The sequence below is a fragment of the Python bivittatus genome, unplaced genomic scaffold, assembly GCF_059951505.1.
Source record: "Python bivittatus isolate LINGU-HERP-01145 unplaced genomic scaffold, Pbiv_v1 ctg000400_np1212, whole genome shotgun sequence".
Classification (NCBI taxonomy): domain Eukaryota; kingdom Metazoa; phylum Chordata; class Lepidosauria; order Squamata; family Pythonidae; genus Python; species Python bivittatus.
In genome coordinates, this window is record NW_028277073.1 from 4,906,390 (window position 1) to 4,927,283 (window position 20,894).

The window sequence follows — 20,894 nt, forward strand, 5'->3', positions numbered from 1 at the left end:
GTGTGGATAAAAGTGCTTGGATGTCCCTTTCTCCTAACTGGATCTTTCAAAATTGATCTTTCTCTCCCAGTGTATTCATGAAGACAGAATTACTTTAACTGGGAATGGATTCCATTCCATGACAGTAGTTGTCAGGCTGAGTCTCCAATCACATCATACATAAAATAATCTTGTATAAGATCTTTAAATCTTGTCCAGACATTAAAAAGTAAACCGAGAAGATATTAGTTGAACTTATTTCCATGTAATAGGTCTAAGATTAGAACTGATTTGGGCTACATGTTTCTGAAATCTGTTAAGAACATACCCATCAAAGGAATATTTATTAGTGTTTGGCATATCCATAATGTCCATGAAATCTCGGTTACCTGAAAAAGAGAATATGTTGCATTTACCAAGCATAATTTATATCAGTGTTTCTCAACCTTGGCAATTTTAAGACGTGTGGACTTCGACTCCCAGAATTCCCCAGCCAGCATGCTGGCTGGGAATTCTGGGAGTCGAAGTCCACACGTCTTAAAATTGCCAAGGTTGAGAAACACTGATTTATATCAACTAGTTTAGAGTTTTATCTTTTTGTTTTGTTTTAATATGGGCTTTCTGGAGTATGTTTTTAAAAGCAGACTCACACACTGAAACTTAACAGTGAAATTTTTCCCACCAGTTCTTAGAATGTCAAAGAAAGTTTCACAGCTTAATCTCTGTCTGGAATGTGCAACTTTTCTCCACCTAGATGGAGAACCATTGCCAATCTATTGCATTCTTGTGTTTTCTCTACTGTCCACCCAATAAGCATGAAAATAACAACAGCAAACAATAATATTAAACACCCTGCTCAAACAGGGAACAGAAACTAAGCAAGCAATTATTAAATGGCTATGCAAGTGATACATAGGGAAGAATAAGGTTAGGAACTACAAGTATAAAGTTACTGAATACCTGCAGGGGGGTTTTGATGAATAGAACTTAATTCTGTGTTAGCCTTATAGATGATGAGCATTACTGGATAACTCAGCACTCTATACATTGCTGTGGACAATCTCTACTTTAATTTCTCTTCTAATTAAAGTTGGAAAAACAATGCTTAATCAAACTAAAGAGACATACAAACGAGGTTGTTGCCTTTTATAAGTCAGTGTTATGAATGATGACATCAATTAGCACTTTTTCCCCATGACGAAAAGGATAAAAGATTCTCATTATTGCTTACCTGCGGAACCAGCCACAATTGCTTTTAATTTTCTTTTATGTCTGCAAAAAAAATTCGAAAGTAGTAAATAACTGGAGGGAAGAGAATAGGAATGATGACATCACTTCCTAAAGCTTTACATGAATTCAAGCAGGCATCTCACCCACTGCTTTATTCTTGACTAGAAAAGGACAAAACTTTTGCTACTACCAGATTTTTATCTAAGACTGTCCTTATTTATTTGTTTGTTTGTTTACTAGATGCATACCCCACTTTTATTTTATACAGCTCAAGGTGGTGTACATCATATTCCCTCCTGCTACACAACAGCAATCCTGTGAGGAGGGCTGGGCTGAGGGAGAGCAGCTGGCCCAAAGTCACCCAGCCAGCTTCTGTGCCTAAGGGAGGACTAGAATTCACGGTTTCCCAGTTTCTAGTCTAGCACCTCAGCTTCTCAAAAAGCCATCATTTTAAAATCATGGGTAGCTCAGTATAACTTTTGCAGATTTTCTCCCTACTTCATCCAGCTAATGACCTTGATTCGGAGAGCAGTAACCAACTTTGCAGGCTCCACTCCTATCTAGTCTTTTATTGGTAAGAGACTGGGATACTATTTTATGGCTAGAGTACTAAAACATACTATTTCAAGGTTAGAGTACTAAAAGAAGCAACTATAAATATTTTTATTCAGGAGTATCCTCAAAGTACGGTAAAAAAAGTCAAGGTAGTGGCCACAATGGGATGACTGAAGTTCCTCCTGTTTTTTATATGCAATGTGGCCGCCATATTGATTTTTTCCCCCCCATTCCCCACAGACACCCCTGGCTTTACTGTAAGAACACTTATGTTGCCCTTCTGTTATTTATTTATTTATTTATTTATTTATTTATTTATTTCTATGTCTTTTTACTATGGTATTTGAAATATTCTGCCATCCAGGGACAGATGGCTACTCACGCAGTTCTGTAGTACCAATTCATGAGGATAAACAACATGGCTGCCAGGAAGAGGAGAATAGCCAGAATGATTATTGCCATCTAGAAATAACAAGAAACAGGAAAAAAACAAAAACAAAAACAAAGCAAACCATTGTAGTGGGGAGTGGAATTTCTAGAAACATTCTTGGCCATCAAACTTCACCTGCCTTATGACCCTGACTGGAGGATATCATAGTTCCAAGATGTGCTCATGTTCAAGGCACTGAGGGAAAGAGAAACATAATGTAGGGGCAATTAATTATTTGGTGCCAGATTCAATTAATCTATGTGAATTGTTTAATCTAATCTGCTTCTCTAGTTGACATCATCAACTGGAATACAAATGGGGTTAGATCTGTAGGTATAATCTTTTCATGTATGAATTAATATAAAGATGATACCATATATATATTTTATCAGCTCTATGAGACATAGAAATTCAGCAAGAGCAGCCATATATTTTCTAGCTTCTTCACACTAAAGAAATGTGAATTGTTAGGGCAATAGTAATACAATAATTTAATTATCTCAGTACTGTTGTTTCTAAAATTTTTCTGTTGGATACAGTTCAAGTTCATTATGGTTATTGACCAATGTGTTTATACAAATCTAAAATTATAAAGTGCCAAGGAATTTTAGAACCAAAGGAAAGGGTAAAATAGAGGGATCAGTGAATTTACCAATATCTAGTGCCCTTAATTATCTGTTTGCAGATTTTAATTGCTGCCAGGCAAAATCTAGCAACACTATGTGTGATAATGGTTTCTTATCTGAGAGTAGAAAATCAAGAAAAAAAAGTTCATTATGACCTATAAAACATGTCAATAAAAGAAGAACGAAAGTTTCTCAACTACACCGGTAATGGGCATACAATATAGCCAAATAGTATCTGGAACATCTGGAAGTAAATTATGCTTAAGATATAAAGGAATGTAGCCTCTAAGTTACCTGCAGTGTTGACAAATCATCTGAAGCTCTGGCTGTAATGGCTGGTTGAACATCTAAAACATTGTAATTTCGGAAGAGATTTTTCAGCTGTTCTTTATTCTCATCAATCATCTGTATGACTCTGAAAAGATGGTTAAATATTTCTTAATTTTTACCATTTATTAAGGCTAATAAAATAAAAAGTTGTTTATCACACGAATGATTAACCATCTCCTCCCTGCTGTAATGTTCAGTGCAACAGACTTCAAAAGCAGAAACTCATTCTATTAAGTTGCAAAAGAGGAAAATGATGTGAATAATCTAATTTTATTTTATTTTGTTTGCTATAATGTTCTATAATCAGCTGTGAAAATCCACGGTGATGAGGCAGCTAAGTTCAAGAGAACATTTTGTGCAGAAGATAGCAATAACAACAGCAATAATAAGTTTTAAAAATAACTGTGTGACCTGAAAAGTGATTTGATTAAATGTTTCTTATAGTCAGAAGAGATTGCCCAGGTTGGCACAACTTAAACTAATTTTGGATCTGCTCATAAATGTATATCGAGGCAGGGTGCTTACCGTTCTACATCAAGTATCCTATTGGTTTCCCGGTTAACCACATGAATCAGCAATTCTGTTTGGGCAAAATTCACACGTCCTTTTTTGTCCACATGAAACTGCAAGATGAAAAAAAACAGACAATTGGCAAAGGTTTTGCTCTTCTTAAGCTCAAAGAGCAAGACCACAAATTATTAGAAAATTCATATATTCCACGAATGCAAAATGTACCTGCACATCATCTGTATTGACAATGGCCCCCGTTATGTTGGACAGCAGGCTGATGAACTCTTCCTCAAACTGCCGCACTTTATCTGGGATCTCATTGATTATGATCTTTACCCGTTGGTCATCTCTCAAGATATAAATTCCCACAATGGCAGTATCATTATGGCCAGCCAGATCGGAAGCCATGACATCCACCACAAAGTAGCCAGGGTTGTATGCAGTGAACAGATCAAAAGTTCGGAGAATCCCATCTAGGTTACCTTTAAGAAAACTCCAAGTTTAGAATTTGCCAATGCATTCAGAAACAACACATTACAGTACTACGCTGAAACTGTATTATATCAAATTGAAGGTTTTCCTTTTCGGACAGGAAAACTTTGTTCACATATTTTTCGGGCTTAAAAAGCTTCCCATGCACTTAGAAATGTAGAAGAGCAAACAAAAAAATTCCAGTCGAGCCATCCTTTTGATATTCTTGTTTTCTAAGAGCAGGAAACCTTTACTTAAAAGGGGGAAAGATTAAGCATACAATCTTGCAGTTGCATTTTAAAATGATGCTGTCCAAAAGAGCTGATAATTAGAAGTAAAACCACAAGAAACTAGCTGCCTCATTCTGAAATTAACTGAACAGTTGTTCCTTATCTTTGTACAACCAAGATCTATTTAAACAAGAGTGAAACAGAAAGACAAGTATTGGTGGTTGTGTTCGCACAACACATTTAGCCAGGCCAGGTAAAGACATAGCAGATGGACTTGTGCAACATGGTAAACTTGGTTAGCGTCAGCCTTGGTTTGATTAATTGATTGATTGATGGCTTAATATCTTATACAAACATGGCTTATTCGGTTAACTTATTATTTAATGACTCGTGTGAGCCTAGTAAATAGGTAAGTTCAATAACCAGGTTAACTGTTTTGTATGAATGCAAAAAATATTGCTTTGTTCTGTTTTCTTAAGAGTTTATAGTATTGTATTGTCGAAGGCTTTCACGGCCGGCATACGATTGCTGGTGTGGGTCTTCCGGGCTGTGTGGCCGTGTTCTGGAAGTTTTGTTTCCTAACGTCTCGCCAGCACCTGTGACCGGCATCTTCAGAGTGCAGGAGCACAGACAGGACTGGGCACAGAGAGAACTGCTCCTGTCTGTGCTCCTGCCCTCTGAAGATGCCGGTCACAGATGCTGGCGAAAAGTTAGGAAACAACACTTCCAGAACACACCCACACAGCCCGGAAGACCCACACCAGCCATAGTTTATAGTATTATTTTCTTTACAAAGAAACCTTTAAAAATTCAATGTAACTTCAACAAAGTTATACCAAAACCGTGTTGTAATTATTACTTCAATTTATATCCAGATTTTCCATCAGGAATTCTAGACCTCCTTCAATGTTATCATAATACCACCACTACATAATATTAATTAAACTGAGGAATAGTGATTGGATCAAAGTTACCAGTGGCTTTTCATATCTGGATACAGCCCCATATCAAAACTTCCCCAGTTCACATCCAACAGCCCACCCACTAAATCATGCCTCTCGTGCAAGAAGTCCTCTATATAACAACTCTGTTAACTCTTCACACCTGAAACATCACTGCTAAACGGCCCTCTGAGGTCACAGGAAGCTTCAAAATAGACCTTTGACTGAATGGCCATGAATCTATCAGCACCCTGTGTGACCGGGACTACTCAACGCATTGCCAATCTTACCAATGCTGAAAATATTGGCCACCTCATCAGAATCATTTGAATGTTGTTCGATGTAGCGAATTCCCAGAATGCTGTACAAGACTAGGCTGTTGTTTCCAGTGTCAGCATCCAGTGCAACTAGTCTGACCAGCTCAGAACCCACTTTTGCATCAGTTGCGACGCCTAGCAGAAGCAGGACAAGGAAATTAAGATGACAAAGACCAATACATCATTTTTGGGAAATAGTGCATCCATTTCTGGGGGAAATCGAAAGCATTTTTTAAAATAAAACTGGTGCTTGAAGCTGGTGTTTTATTTTGCAACATGTCAGCCTCCCAGTGTAAGTTATAAGTTACAGTTTCAGGAGATGGCATACTTACGTCTTTCTACACCAGGTAACTCAGAAAATGGGTCAGTTTTCTGACTAGTCAGCTATACTCAAGTGGACCTCTCCATACCTGCTGTGTATTCTGATTTGGTGAACCGGGGAGGCTGATCATTAATGTCATCCAGAAAGATCCGGACATCCTGCAAGGTATTATCAGTGCTGAGATCCATAGCCTGGAGTCGAGCTGCCCGGCGGCCTTGAGGAGGTGTCCAGTTTCGATTGCTGGAAGCTTTGACAATGAGGGAGTGGAAACCTTCTTTCTCTCGGTCCAAGTCCCGGAGAACCTGCAATTTCCCTTCCCGACTCAGTTGGAAATTGTTCTCTCTGTTACCAGCTAAAGAAAGAGAACACTAGTCAGGTTCCCTTTAGACTGGTTGCTTTCTAAAATGGGGTTTCACCATGGGATGGTAATAAAACATAAGCAAGAAATATGCTTAAGCAAGCTCTTCCCCCAGGACACCTGGGAGTGTGGCAGGGCCCTTTTAGGAATATGTGGGGTTGAGAGTTATGTTCCTATTGCTCTCCCTGGACATCTGTCATTTTTTTTCCTGTTAGTTACAGAGTTTTCAATTATTTTTAATATTACTGTCCAGAGTTGTTATGGGGTTGGGGTGCTTTAATTTGATGATAGATGATAGATATATAGGTAGGTAGGAAGATAGATAGATAGATGATAGAGAGAGAGACAGAGACAGAGACAGAGAGATGAAAGGAGGGAGGGAAGGAGGGAAGGAGGGAGGGAGGGAGGGAGGGAGGAAGGAAGGAAGGAAGGAAGGAAGGAAGGAAGGAAGGAAGGAAGGAAGGAAGGAAGGAAGGAAGGAAGGGATTCAGAAATGCAGTTTCCTTTAGCTTATCCCTGCTATCCAATGCTATAAGCTGACCCAAGCAAGTGGAATGAAGTTATTGAGGAGAAATGGGAAAGAGGGAGAAAAGGGAAAAGAGAGCAAATTCAGTTTTAGAAGGAAAGCAGTTATAGCACTGAGTGACTTGTAAATTATGTCTCTAAGAATGCACGTAGACATACACCACTCAAGTTGATGACTGATGGATCTCAACACTACCACTTCTTTAACCTAAGCAATAATTTTTACATAATGCATTAAAGGCAAAATGGGTATTGTAGATGATGAAGATGATACAGACAATAGCATTAAACCATCAAAGGAAGGATGATGAGAAGAACTGAAATCTACCTGCAATGAAGTAATACACAATAGCATTGGAGCCCTCGTCAGCATCCACTGCGCCCGTGACATTCCCCACCACGGTGCCCGGGCGTGAGTGTTCAGGCACAGAAAGAACCTGGTAAAGGGGGCTCCCTTTCTGCAGGAGCAAAAAAAAAAAAAAAAAGGTGGGGTGGGGAATAGAAGACAACACAGTTTTTAAAAAAATCATGGTGCAATACAGCAAAACAGGTGCATTACTACATATATGAATTATAGTCATAAGAATAAAAACCCCTCCCTAGTCATAAGCAATATTAACTTCAATGAAGTCACTTCATGATGTGGTATAAGTATATAAGATACAGTGAAGGAGATAAGATTGCTGGAAGAGGAAACTTAAGTCTTATCGTTATTCTCTTGGAGACTTGTTATTATAACTAGTTGTTTTTTAGGTTTTTTATTCTGCCTTTTTGTTCAGGAGCTCAAGGTGGTATAGATAGGGCTCCCTCCTCCAATTTTTCACTACAACAACTCTGTGAGATGGGATGGGTTGAGAAAGAATGGCTGGCCCAAAGTCACCCAGGGAGATTCCATGGCTGAAGTTGATCTAGACCCTGAGTCTCTCTAGTTCTAATCTTTAATCAGTGTTTCTCAACCTTGGCAGCTTGAAGATGTGTGGACTTCAACTCCCAGAATTCCTCAGCCAGCATGCTGGCTGAGGAATTCTGGGAATTGAAGTCCACACATCTTCAAGCTGCCAAGGTTGAGAAACACTGATTTAAACCCTAAACCTTAACTGCTACACCACACTGGGTTTCTTCCTCTTACTTTTTTAGTTATCCTTTGTTTTTCTGAAAACAGACAGACAGAAACTTTATTTCAGTCACTGACCAATAAAAATACATTCAATAAAAAAAACAAAGCAAAGTTGACGCCCAACATTAATGATCACTGGCAACCATTTGTGGGTGAAGCTTACAAATAGTTTAATTTGTTCTGGTTTTATCTCAGAGGCTTTTATGAAACTTCATTTGTACACAGCTATTCAATATTTCGAATCCATTCTTAGAGGGCTTTAAGTTTCAAGAATTCAGGTGAAAAAATGTGCAGTATGGAGTGACATTTAGTGATATGTTAGCTACAACCATTAGTAATAAGGCTTTATTTTATACTACTATCTCTATAGAGAATGTCTCCCTATCATTATTCTGAAAAATAGATTATTGTTTTAAGTTTCTGCTTTAGTTTAAGACCTTGGAAATAGTCATAAAGTGACAACAAACTTCCTCTACAGTTAATGCAATGAACAATTTTTTTTTTCTCCAAATGAATCTGTTTCTAAATGTTATGTGAATGTTAATCCATGTGTATCTTGGAGAAAACAAGACAACTACTCTTTTTAAAACCTCTCTTAAAGGAACTCATTCTAGTTTAGAACCTAATCTGCCCCAGCTCCAGTGAAGTCCAGAAGGGAAGAGATAGACCTGCTTACAGGTGGCTTCAGGAAGACAGGTTCATTGTCATCAATATCATCCAGTGCTACCTGGAGGGGTTGCATTGTCTCATAGGGTGGTTGACCTTGATCACACGCCACAATGATTAACTATGGGAAAGACATACAAAAGGTTAGTCATATAGCAGTCCTGTCAGTGGCAAAGGCAGAGGCTCCAGATGGAGGCAAATATTCTCAGTTCCTTGGTTCCCTTCACTATAAGCACAAAATTAGAACACTCTGGATCATATGTTTCAACTAGAAAGGAGAAACAGAAACAGGACTTTTTATTTATGGTATTAATTGTACAGGAAGTAGCAAAATTGGTTTAGGATTCTACTATCCATTGAGATTGTATTTCTCCTCAAGTTTAACTTATGTTTACTCCTCTGTATGGTGCAAAACCACCTTAAAGAGTATCTCCATTGCCTAAGAAAAATGATTGCCTAGCCTTTTAAGAAAGAAAGTGAAGAAAAGATGTTCAGGAGTGGTGAAAGGAAGTAACAGATCAAAACAACCACAACAAACAACCAAAGATAAGCTATTCTGTTGCTGTTCTCCCTCAGGTCAGAAAAAAACTGAGTAGGAAGGCGCTGAATTTATTCTCTCAACCCACATTTTCAATTCTTCTGCAGTGGCTGAAAAGAAGGGGAACACTCATAATTTCTTGGTCTCTCTGAGGTGTCCCATTTGTGGTTATATCTGACTTGCTAGTTCATAAATGTAGTAGGCCTGATCTAACTATACACTACCACTTCTCAAATTTAGTTCTGGTATTTCAAACTTGCTATTCTAACCTGGGCAGGTATCAATTTCAGCCAGCTTTGAGAACCTTCTGAGCAGCATAGGACAAAGTATTCCATACCTGGCTGGTAAGGACAAATCATCATGTGGGATGCACCTATGAAAGCGGCAATACTCCTGCTTTGGGACTTACACTGTACACAGCTTGCTTCTCCCGGTCCAGTCTCATTGCGGTCTGAATGAGCCCACTGTTTGCGTCAATGGTAAAATATTCCCAATCCTTATTTCCTGCACCAGTTTTGAGAAGGGTGTACTGCACAGCTCCATTGAGGCCCTCATCCTTGTCGGTAGCATACACTTCATATACATTGGATCGTAGGGGGATTTCCTGTTTACAGACACAAGGATCATGTATGTAGAAAAAGTTGTTTAACATCCAGAGCACTTCAGGGGTACGTGGGAAAATCATGTCTCCTATGAACAAAGACTGCATACAGATCTGACAATTCTAAGTCACAGTCATTATCACATGCATCATGGCGTTCCCATAATCCTTTTGAGTAACAGATAGAAACAGTAGAATAAGTTACCAAGCCTTAGTTGTACCCATGGATTTTCTGCTAATGGTAATAACATTACCAGTCAGTTTTGGCCAGTAGGCCACCAATGCAGCCAAAGTCCAGCTAAATATGTCAGAATCCCTAGTTTCAAGACTACCTTGAAAGCCAACGCATGATTGCCTGCATCCCACCAACTAGGCAGTATTTACAGTGTACTGAGAGACATTCCAGACACAGTAGTCACAAGCTATGTTTCATGTTAACTGGAATGCAGACTCACATATTTGGTCGTCTGATGATTTTGAGAACTTGCCACAATGGAGACTCCATCAGAACTCACTCATCATATTGCTGCATAAACATATATTTTCCTACAAGCGAAGTGATTAATAACTGAAAGTAATGAGTTAACCAACTCTAGCGCAATTTGAGGTGCAATAGTAGCTAAAATTGAACAATACATATTTCTCTTTACAGAGCATGTGCCCTGTTTTTGAGTTCAGTGCCATCTGAGCATCTTGAGTGTGTCAGTACACCGCATGTACCTTCTAGGTGGTGGGATATGGGCACGGTTAGAGATCCTACCTTGCATAAAGTATCATGAGCATGCATGGGCTAAAACTAGGCAATTAGGTGTTGGTTATGCTTGTGCTGTATCAGCCCAAATGTGCCGGAGCTGACTGGTACTTACTGTGAAACTAAAAGAATGGATGGGAAGGATGGATTGGTCTGAATAAGGTGGTCTTATCTTGTGGAGTTGAGAAATATATGCAGGAAAGTGAAGTGGATTTAATTGTGAATGTAAGGGCTAAAATATATGCCAGAAAGTATGAATTGTTGTCGTCTTGGTTGTGGTGGGTGCCTATGAAAGTAGGAATCCACAGATTTAGTGATTGTGGCATGTTACACTCTACTGAATGGTGATAATAGAAGTACAAAGGAAGAGTTTTGGGGAAAGGAAATCTGGGCAACAGACTGAATGAATGTGATGGGGGGGCAGGAAGTTATCCCAACAGGTGACATGAATGGATGGGTGGGAATAAGAAGAGAGAGTACTGAAAAGTTACTGAAGTATTTGGAAATGCCACTCCTTAGGAGGAATGGGAATTGTAACTGGTGAGTATCTCTTAGAAAAATACCTCTTTGTTACTAAGCACAAGACAATTCATGTATATGCACAGGAAAAATAATAAACCTAGAAGCATGACTGATTGGATTATGTTGAAAGACAGAGAGAATTAGTGAAGGATACAAGGTTGATGACAGATTCTGAATGCAATCCAGACTACTTGGTGATGTTAAGAGTGGATTTTAGGATATAATGGACAAGAAAGAAAAGAAAAGAAAGAAATTAGAGTGAAAGTACAATGGCTGGAAGAAGAGAAAATACATGACCTGTATGACTGTATGTGTTAGATGATAGATTATTTTCTTAACTGAATAAATGAAAAATGGACACAAAGAAAGATAACATGGAAGCCGGTTGGAACAGAGTGAAAATAATTACGTTATAAAGTGTACAGAAATATGTGGAGCTACCCTAACAGTAAGTATGAAAAAGAATGAGGATGAGGATGAGAAAAAAGTACATATATAAGCATGCTGCAAAAATGAGGATAAGAGAAAAGTACTGCAAACTGTGTATAGAAAGGAAAGGTTAGTTGCCAGTAGGATTAACAGTGCTGGTATTTGCGAATAGTCTCCTGAGATATATCAGACTATCTCCCTCCCTGAAGATTTTTATATGGATGTTAAAAACCAAATTCTTTCAAAGAGTATTCCAGTCTTCTATTCTTTCCATTTTTGGGTTATTTCTGCCTTTTTGTAGTAGTTGTTGAAATATTGGGCTATGATTTTATGATGTTGATTTAATTTTTTAAGCTGAATAGTATCATATATGTTTTAATTGCTCATATCTTGGAAGCTGTCGAGAATCTATTGTGGTTGGTTAGAAATGTGAGAGATAGTCAGATAGATAAAAAGAAAGAAAAATGATAAAAATGCAGATGAACATGATGTAACTGGAGAACTATTAAAATATGGATATAGTTTGTTTGTGACTATATAACTTGTTTGATACGTGTATGGAGTTTGGCATCACTGGCAAACAATTAGCTGTTCCCTTATACAGAGGGAAAGAGTGAATAGAAAAACTAAGAGAAGGTGAGTTTGTAAAGTGTGTCTGGAAAAGTGTTTGGCAGAATTCTAACTGGAAGGGTACAAGAGATGACAGCGAGCAGAAGCTGGAAAGTGCAGAATGACTTTATGCCAAACAGCAATGTGTAGACTAGATTTTTGTTCTTCAACAGATCATTGGGAATGATTTGAATGTGAGAAAGAAAAGTTATACATTTATCGATTTAAAGAACACATATGATAAAGTGAATTGGGTGGGTTATGCAATGTTTTATGTGAATATGAAATTGAAGGTTGATTGCTCAACGTAGTAAGAGTAATATCTGGTGGAAGTAAAGTATTTATGAGAATAAACGAAATGCTTAGTGAGTGGTTCAACACTCAGCAGGGAGTAAGGGACGGATATGTGATATTCCCTTGAATGTTCAATATATTTTGGGATAACTATAAAAGGAATGTCTCTGGTGATATTAGAGGTGGGGATATAAAAGTGTGTACTTTCATATGAAGACATACCGTGGTTGATTTCCAACAAATGTTAGACAGGCTGTATATACTGGAAAAGAAATACACTAAAGTATTGTGTTTGACTGCCAAAATAGAATGAATTAGCTACAAGTTAAGTGGTATTTGATACAAAAGATGAAAAATGAATGGAGGCATTGGAAGATGTACATATATTGGCAGAAAAGTAATGCTTAATATGTGGTCTCTTGTGAGGAATGAAAGCTTGTCAAAAGAGGCAAACATGGTTGTGCATAACAACATGCTTCTGCCCACTTTGATATATAGAAGTGAGAGTTGGGCATGTCAAGAGAAATTGAAAAGTTTAATGCAGAAGCAAGGGGGTGCTTAAGAAGTGCATGTGGAAAAAACGAGAGAGAGGGTCAAGAATGAATGGGAGCTGGAGGGCGGAGCTGGCGTCGCGGCGATACGGCGGGCGATCCTGGGCTCTCAGGATCACAGCCGATATCTCCTCCCCCAGACGGTCCCGATGGACCTAAGCCGTCCCGTAGAGATGGCGATCGCAAAGGGCGCGTCCTGCGGATCTCAGGTACGCCGCAAGTCCCAGATTGATCCCAGGAGAAGCTCTTGAAGCCGGCGGAGGAGAGGCAGCCATTTAATGACTGCAAAAGCCGGGACAGCTCCAAAGGAAGAAGAAAGAGAGGGGTGTCAACCGGGTGAGATGGACCTTTACTATTCAACTATTCTTAGAGAACACCTTAAGTAACTTAAAGAGATTTTTAAAAGTGAAGAAAAGTGGATTAAGCGGCGAGATTGAGCCTTAAAAAAAAAAGGGGGGGGGAATCTTTTTTTTCTAACTTTCCCTTTTTAGTGGAATTGGCAAGATGTTTTTCTTTTAAAAAAATATATATTTTTAACTGGACTGGCTTTTTCTTTTCAATACTTAATAATTTTTTATCTTAAGCTTCTTTTTTGACTAAGTTTTTTCTATTGCTATAAGAAACTTATATTTTTTGATTTCGAAATGGGGAAAGTGGAGTTAAGAGAAAGTAAATGACAGAAAGTTGCACTGCCATCTAGAGGCTCGATATAGTGCCTCTTTTTTCATTGTGACGTATGCTCAAGGACCCTGGGCTTTCTAAAAAGATAGTGGGATGTGCATGTTTATACAGGTGCCATCCAAACAACTATAAACAAGAAAGCGGAGTTGAAAGCGACTTTGAAAATAATCCAAGATGGAAAGTTTGAGTTAGTCACAAGAGCCTTGATTAGTGGCAGTAGCTTTTTTTTCTGCTAGAAGCCCTGCTTTGCTCTCTATCCCTCCCCCAGTTGGATTTTTAAAGAGACCTAGCCTCTTCCCTCCTCTTCTTTTTTTTTCTTTTTCTTTTTTTTTTCTTCTTTCTCGTGGCAAGAACAAAGATAAAGAATCCTTTGACTTAATGAAGGTTTATACAAGATAATAGACTATACGAGAAACACAATGCAGAAAAAGATTTTCAAACTATCGAGGATGACTATAAAAAACTGGAAGAAGAGCTGCAGAAATTCCCGCAAAAAAAAAAAGAAAAAAAGAAATTAAAGCTAAAATGGACTTAATTAATCATAAAACGGGATCAATGGAAAAGGAAGAAATAGCACAAGAAATCAGAAACATCAAACAGAATTATTTTGAGGCTTATAAACTGAGAATTAAAAGGGTTAATCAACTGATAAATGAAGAGGGACAGACTTGTTCTTGGTACTGAGGGTGAGAAAAAGATTATACAAGATTATAATGGAGAATCGTACTAAGAGAATGCATAAAAAGAAGAAGTAAAACAATATTGAAAGAAACTACTCCAGATGCCTAAAGAAAAAACGAGGGGAATACAACAATGATGGAACTGACAGAAGCTTCAAAAAGCAGAATGTTTGAAAGGACATTTATTATTGCTTTCTCTTATCCAATAATATAGAAAAAGGAATAAACAGCTAGATGTTTTGGGATATTGAATGAAAAGGGTGAACTTAAAATTATGCAAGCGTTGCAATAAGGTATAAAACTGAGATATATAGTAAAGAATTGTATTTGATTGTAAATGTTTTAAGAGATTAGACTAAAATCCATACATGGTTGGATATAGTAACATATAGATTTTAAACTAGAGACATTTTTGTTGAAACATGTAGTGAAGAATTAAGTATGTTTTGATAGTGGTTAGAACTGTAACTTTTAAGAATTGGAAGAATGAAAAAGTACCTATGCAGGAGGAAGTTATTGAAAATTATGGAATGTGCAGAGATGAGTTAAATTGATATTTGAAATTAGAGTAAGAAGATAAGTAATTTTATATGACACGGGATTTGCTTTTTTAATGATTGGATGAGAAAATATAGTAATGTAATGGATTAGGAAATTTTATAATAGAAATTTGATATTAATTATTATATATATACACATATAATCGATGGATAAAAATGTACTACTAATCCTATTGAAAGTTAAAATTTTTTGTAATAAATGATTCTATAGACTAGCTATGAATGATTAATAATTGTTAATTGATAAGTATACAAGTATATTTTGAATAGATGATATGAGAATTTAAGATTATGAAAGGGGCACCAACGAGCTGGTAACTGGTTGACACACGGTATAAAATGAAAGATTTTTTTTTTTATGCTTTTGTATGTTTTTGTTTGTTTATGTATGTTTTGTGTTTGTTGTAAAGAATAAAAAATTTTATTAAAAAAAAAAAAGAATGAATGGGAGCTGAATTAATGTGTATTTTGTACAAAAATGAGTGACCAGCGTAAAAGAAGTACATTGTGGTGGTTTGATCAAAAGAGAGAATGAAGATCAAATTGCAGAACACACACATGAAGAAAGAGTGACTTGGTTGAGTAAAAGGAATGACATGAAAATGCTTGGACAGGCTCCAAGCTTACTTCTAAAAGAAAGAAGAAGTTTAAAGAACAATCAGGGTATGGTGGAAACAGGGTGTTTGCAAGGATGGAAACTCTAAGGAGAGATATATTGAACGGTGTTCATGAAAACTAAATTTAATTAGATTTTCTTTCTTGTATTTAACTTCTTTTGGTTACTAGACATTACTCTTTTAAACCTGCTTTACATAACACTGCTTATTCCACAACTGAATAGCATTATAAATATAGACCTATTCATGTATGTATGGGTGGTGCCACCTGATGGACTCATTTATTATCTCAGTTTCTCTCACAAAGAAGCAGAATTCAATGGGTTTTAACAACATGGTCAGGTTGTTGTGTAGTCTATGAAACACAAATGGGGTTTTGAAGAATAGGCTTTAGCAACCTTAGCAACTTTAAGATGTGTGGATTTCAACTCCCAGAATTCCCCAGCCAGTTTGCTGGCTGGGGAATTCTGGGAGTTGAAGTCCACACATCTTAAAGTTGCTAAGGTTGAGAAACCCTGAGTTAAGGTGAGAAAGGCAAAGAAAATGGCTTTTGTTCTTATCCAGAAATGACTATAGTAGCTTAGCTCTGGATCACTGCATCATATTAAAAGCATGAGAAAATCTACATGAGGGTTTACCTCTTTAATGTGCAGAATAGTACCATTGGGAGGACGGACAAATAATGGTCGATTGTCATTGATATCAATAACCTCCAGTCGTAGCATTGTAGTCCCCCAGAGTGGTGGCCTTCCTTTGTCAGTAGCTACCACTGTTAGGTTGAATCTCTCATAGGACTGTAGACGTCTGCGAGTTGTGACAAGCCCTGAATCTTTATGAATTTTGAAGGCCTCTAAAGACAGAAGAGACACAGCTCGCTTTAGATAAGGCATGAACTACGAAAGCTGATTTGTAGTTCAGCAGTGCAAATTGTTCAATGAGGCAGTCTGAAGTGAGCTTCTGGATCTGCTCCTCAGCTTTGTGAAGCAACTGGAGCTATCTGAAGTCTTGGTAGGATGCTGAGAAGACCACTCAAGTTCTTCTGGGTCTATGTGCATACCCACACTTCCACATATTTATACATGTGTAGAAGATACCTCCAGGTGATATGATTGATGCATGTTCAGTCATGACCTTCAAAGAGGAGTGGCCATCTCTGCTTCAGATTCAGTGGCTTGTTTTGCTTGCAAGTGAAGCACCTCACTGAATGATTTGCAGGGGCCTTTTTTGTTGTTAATGGCACAGCATAAACAAGAAACATGCTGGAAGCCTGGAGCTACTAAAAGAATGAATTAATATGCAAACAAAGCATGCTATAATGCTATATAACAAGGCATTTGTGTTAAATGTTGCTGCACAAATAACCATTCTAACAATACACTGAATCCCCATAATAGCAAGTTTAACTGACCATCATAAAGATAGATTTTTTGGAAAAAGTTATCCCACTTTTGGGTTGCTCTATCTGCCACCTTCTGAAGTGATACTATTCATATGGAAAGATGGAAACCAATACTACATTTTTAACGTTTAAAAAGCAACACTTGACAAACTGTACTGACTGGCTAAGTTGTCCTCCCTGCTGTTCTGTTCTTTCATTCAACAAATCCTTTGATTTTTATTGTAAATTGGGAGTGAGGAAATATATTTCTGAATTGATTGTCATCATTCATATATGGTCCAGAAAAACCCCTCCTTGCAAGGCTTTAAATTAGTTCCAGTGAAAAGAAGAGAACCCCTCTGAAGACTGACTGGAGGGCAAGTGTGGTTTTTCAAGGGGAGAGGGCTCTTTTACGTCTTTACAACAGGACATGAATGCAGATCAGATGGAGAACTTTCATAAGCCGTTTTCTAACCAGGAATGGAGGCTGACTGTTCAAGGCACTGTACAGCACAAGAAAGAAGCTTGCTCCTCTCTACCAAGACACTTTCAACTGGTTGGTTATTAGGGAAATATTATGTTTCATGCCATTGCATCTGTGCTGCATCCGAAATGAAATAGTAAATGCAGGAGAGAAGGACAAAGCCAGTGGGATCTTCTGGAAAGGCCTGCCACCAACTCTCAATGGCTTATTTGCAAATTAGGAATTATGGCGAAGGAAAGCAACATAGACATCACAAAACACTTTGCACGTTGCAACCGTCAGGCAAAATTTACCTTAGTAATACTAATAAGTACACAATGCATAAATTATTACAGTGCATTGATCTGCATCTGTGCAGTCATAAATTGACTACTTTTGATAAACTGAAAAATATGCAGCTAGTGTTTGAACCATTAAGATTGCTAGGATTTGTCCTTCATCCCTCTTGACAGATATTTTCTTTGTTGCTGGAGATACGCACCGACTCCAGGTCCTTCAATATTGAAGGTCACCACTCCATTGTCTCCCTCATCAAGGTCAACAGCAGTCATTGTGATTACAGAGGTCCCAGCTAGCTCATTTTCATATACACTGGTACTATACTGTTTTTTGGCAAACTGGGGCCGGCAGTCATTGATGTCCAAAACTGTAATTAACACCTGAAATTAAGGCAAATCAATAATGAAGTTATGGGTAAAGAAGGCCCTGGGAATATTGAGGCACAACACTGTAATGGAATTCCCATCCTTTCAATATAGTGTAATAATGATAGTGCATACACTAAATCAGTGTTTTCAGACTTGGTAATTTTCAAATGTATGAACTTCACACATTCACATGTGTGAATTCTCCAACCAGTGGGCATTTACTAAGAATTCTGGGAGTTGAAGTCCACACAAAGTTGCCAGGTTGGAAAATACCAAGCTGATGCAGGATTCTGGCTGTAGCAGATTCATCTTTGTTATGAAGTGAGATTGTTGGTTTTTGTAAGATGGAAGTGGATATCCTGTGGCCCCCAACTTCATTTCATGTGCCTTAAACGTCCTTTGCAAGTAATAGATTTGGATCTCTGGCAAAATAAATCCTGCCCCCTCCCCATTATCTGCGGGTAAGGAGGACAATGGAGAAGATTGACCTACCCCAAAAAGAAGAAGAAGAAGAAGAAGAAGAAGAAGAAGAAGAAGAAGAAGAAGAAGAAGAAGAAGAAGAAGAAGAAGAAGAAGAAGAAGAAGAAGAAAGGAGTGCCAGAAAGAGAGAATGCCCCCCCCCCCATTCTGGCTTTGGTCCTGTCCTGCTTGGTTCAGACAGCTTACAATTTGCACACAATTTGGGCTTTTCCTGCAACAATACAACTCTCAACAGAAAAAAAATTATGGATGTGCATAAAAAGGGGTAGGGCTTTGATCATATAGTGTATGCACTATTTTGACTTTTTAAAACTCCCTGGGAATGCCCCTGAGCCTGTTTCTCTCTTTCTCTTTCTCTTTCCCTTGTTTTGTTTAATTCTGTACAAGGTCACACCTTTCTGCTCTGGATGTCCATGCAATCACAAACTTATTGGTGCTTCTTCCCCTACATATTGTTTTATGAAATACTGCAACCTATTATTTGAAGGGGATTTATGACTGTAGACATAAATAGACAAAAGGAGATCTCCATCTGGCAAAGATGGAGGCTCCCTTGTTAGTATTTTGAAAACATATGGCAAATTCTTCCTATCACAAGTTGGTTACCTGCACAGAATTCTCTCGGCGATTACTAGAAATGTCCCCTGGATTGTCTCTAGCTACTGCAGTTAATGTATAATGATCCTTCTTTTCTCGATCTAATGTTGATAGTATGTAGATATCTCCCTGAAACACACAAAAATCTTCAGAAAGTTATTGGATCCTTTCATATATACCAGAGTTTCACAAACTGACATTATCCAAATATGTTGGGATAGGAACTCTCAGAATTCCACAGCCAAGATATTAATTATGATATTCTAGAAGCTGATGTCCACCAAAATATATCTGGAAGACACCAGATTCAGGAATGCTAATATATACCTAAAGCAGTGTTTTGGCAACAGTAAGTCAGGAATTTATTTCTAGTAACCACAATGTCAGGCAAGATGGAGCATATTGGTTTTCTTGTCTCATAATTTTTAAAATAAATTAAAGCTACATCTACACTCTCTTGTTCTCTTTAACTTAAAACCTTAATTAATATGCTATGCATCAAGAATTTAGTATGGGTTTCTGGGCAAAGTGTGGCTAGCCCTTAAAAATGCAGCTAGAAAATGGATTCTGAATACGATTCTAACAATACCCGTGTTCATTATGCCAGATCGGGGGGCGGGGAGGAACACTTTAAAAATATATCTACCAATTTCAATTGCAATTATTCTGTCCAAGGGAAACATTTTATCAGAATAGGATCTTAACAACTGCGAGCTAGAGTTTTCAGTTTGCTTCATGCACATTGTATTGTTCATTACATGCACATTGTATAATTTATTCTTGCAGCAATGTTTAAGGCAAGTCAGCATTCATATTAATGATAAAGGGGAATGTCAGAGGAAGTAATAGCTAATACAAAGCCATCATTCAAGTTAAAGTGAAACTTCACTAATGGGTAGGTCAAAACTTAAGTTATCCCAGCTGCTGGCAAATTTTTAATTTCTCTTGGAAGTGCAAGCCTGGAACAGAAAAGGCTGTCTGTTCAGCCTAGATTAGTCTTGACTACAGGCACCCACTCTGTCAGTTACTACCAGCCTATACACTACTGACTGATATTGTCTAGATCAGTGTTTTTCAAACTTGGCAACTTTAAGATGTGTGGACTTCAACTCCCAGAATTCCCCTGGGGAATTCCCCTGGTGAATTCTGAGAGTTGAAGTCCACACATCTTAAAGTTGCCAAGTTTGAAAAACACTGGTCCAGACTTAGATGGTTGGGAGCTCACAAACGAATCAGAGAGATGTTTTGTTATTCTTTAATTGCCTTATAATGCCTAATAATAGTCCTAGCACAAGTTTGATAAAGATTCAGTGGAGACTAGACTAGCCCAGGACTCTTATATAGTCTTATTACCGTGTTGGGATTGATCCCAAACTTCCCCTCTCCATCTCCCAAACTATACTGGATTTGAGCAAAGCGTCCAGAATCAGCATCTGTGGCTCGAACCCTCAAAATAATGGTCCCTAGGGGGACATCCTCAAAGACAGGCTTCTGTAAAAAAGAGAAGGAAATGCTAGTCAGAAATGGTTACAGTTCATATTATTATAAAGTTGCATCATACCATTTTGTACACTCAGTTACTATGTGAGTTCAACAGCTTCCTTAAGTGATCAGGCTACAGCAGAGAGAGAAAACAGCAGTAGGATCATCATTCTGAGAAGCCACCTTGCTCAGGGTTTGTCTCACCTCTAATAATCATCTAGCAACCTTTACCAAAGGTTTGTTTTGGGTTCTCTTTTCCCAGCTACTTGGAATAAGAAGTCCAAAAATTTCCATCTGCACTACAGCTGGTCATTATAACATTTCTGGACTGTTTATTTGCCTTCTCGAGTTCCCTCTTTTCTACGTTATTTTAGACTAGGGTTTCT

The 20,894-nt window shown here is 37.9% G+C and overlaps 1 protein-coding gene across 1 annotated transcript in view; it reads right to left on the minus strand.

Annotated features, from left to right (window-relative positions):
- Positions 1-20,894, minus strand: part of CDH23 (cadherin related 23) — a 469,716-nt gene that overhangs the window by 5,668 nt on the left and 443,154 nt on the right. The window contains exons 51-65 of the mRNA XM_088144253.1: positions 20,380-20,517; positions 19,036-19,155; positions 17,784-17,961; positions 16,079-16,290; positions 9,555-9,749; positions 8,618-8,728; positions 7,153-7,282; positions 6,030-6,293; positions 5,593-5,754; positions 3,886-4,142; positions 3,676-3,773; positions 3,115-3,235; positions 2,147-2,226; positions 1,211-1,251; positions 308-368 (exon numbers count right to left, since the gene is read on the minus strand). Of these exons, the coding sequence (XP_088000379.1) occupies positions 308-368; positions 1,211-1,251; positions 2,147-2,226; positions 3,115-3,235; positions 3,676-3,773; positions 3,886-4,142; positions 5,593-5,754; positions 6,030-6,293; positions 7,153-7,282; positions 8,618-8,728; positions 9,555-9,749; positions 16,079-16,290; positions 17,784-17,961; positions 19,036-19,155; positions 20,380-20,517 (2,168 nt within the window). The remainder of the gene's footprint in view (positions 1-307; positions 369-1,210; positions 1,252-2,146; positions 2,227-3,114; positions 3,236-3,675; positions 3,774-3,885; positions 4,143-5,592; positions 5,755-6,029; positions 6,294-7,152; positions 7,283-8,617; positions 8,729-9,554; positions 9,750-16,078; positions 16,291-17,783; positions 17,962-19,035; positions 19,156-20,379; positions 20,518-20,894) is intronic.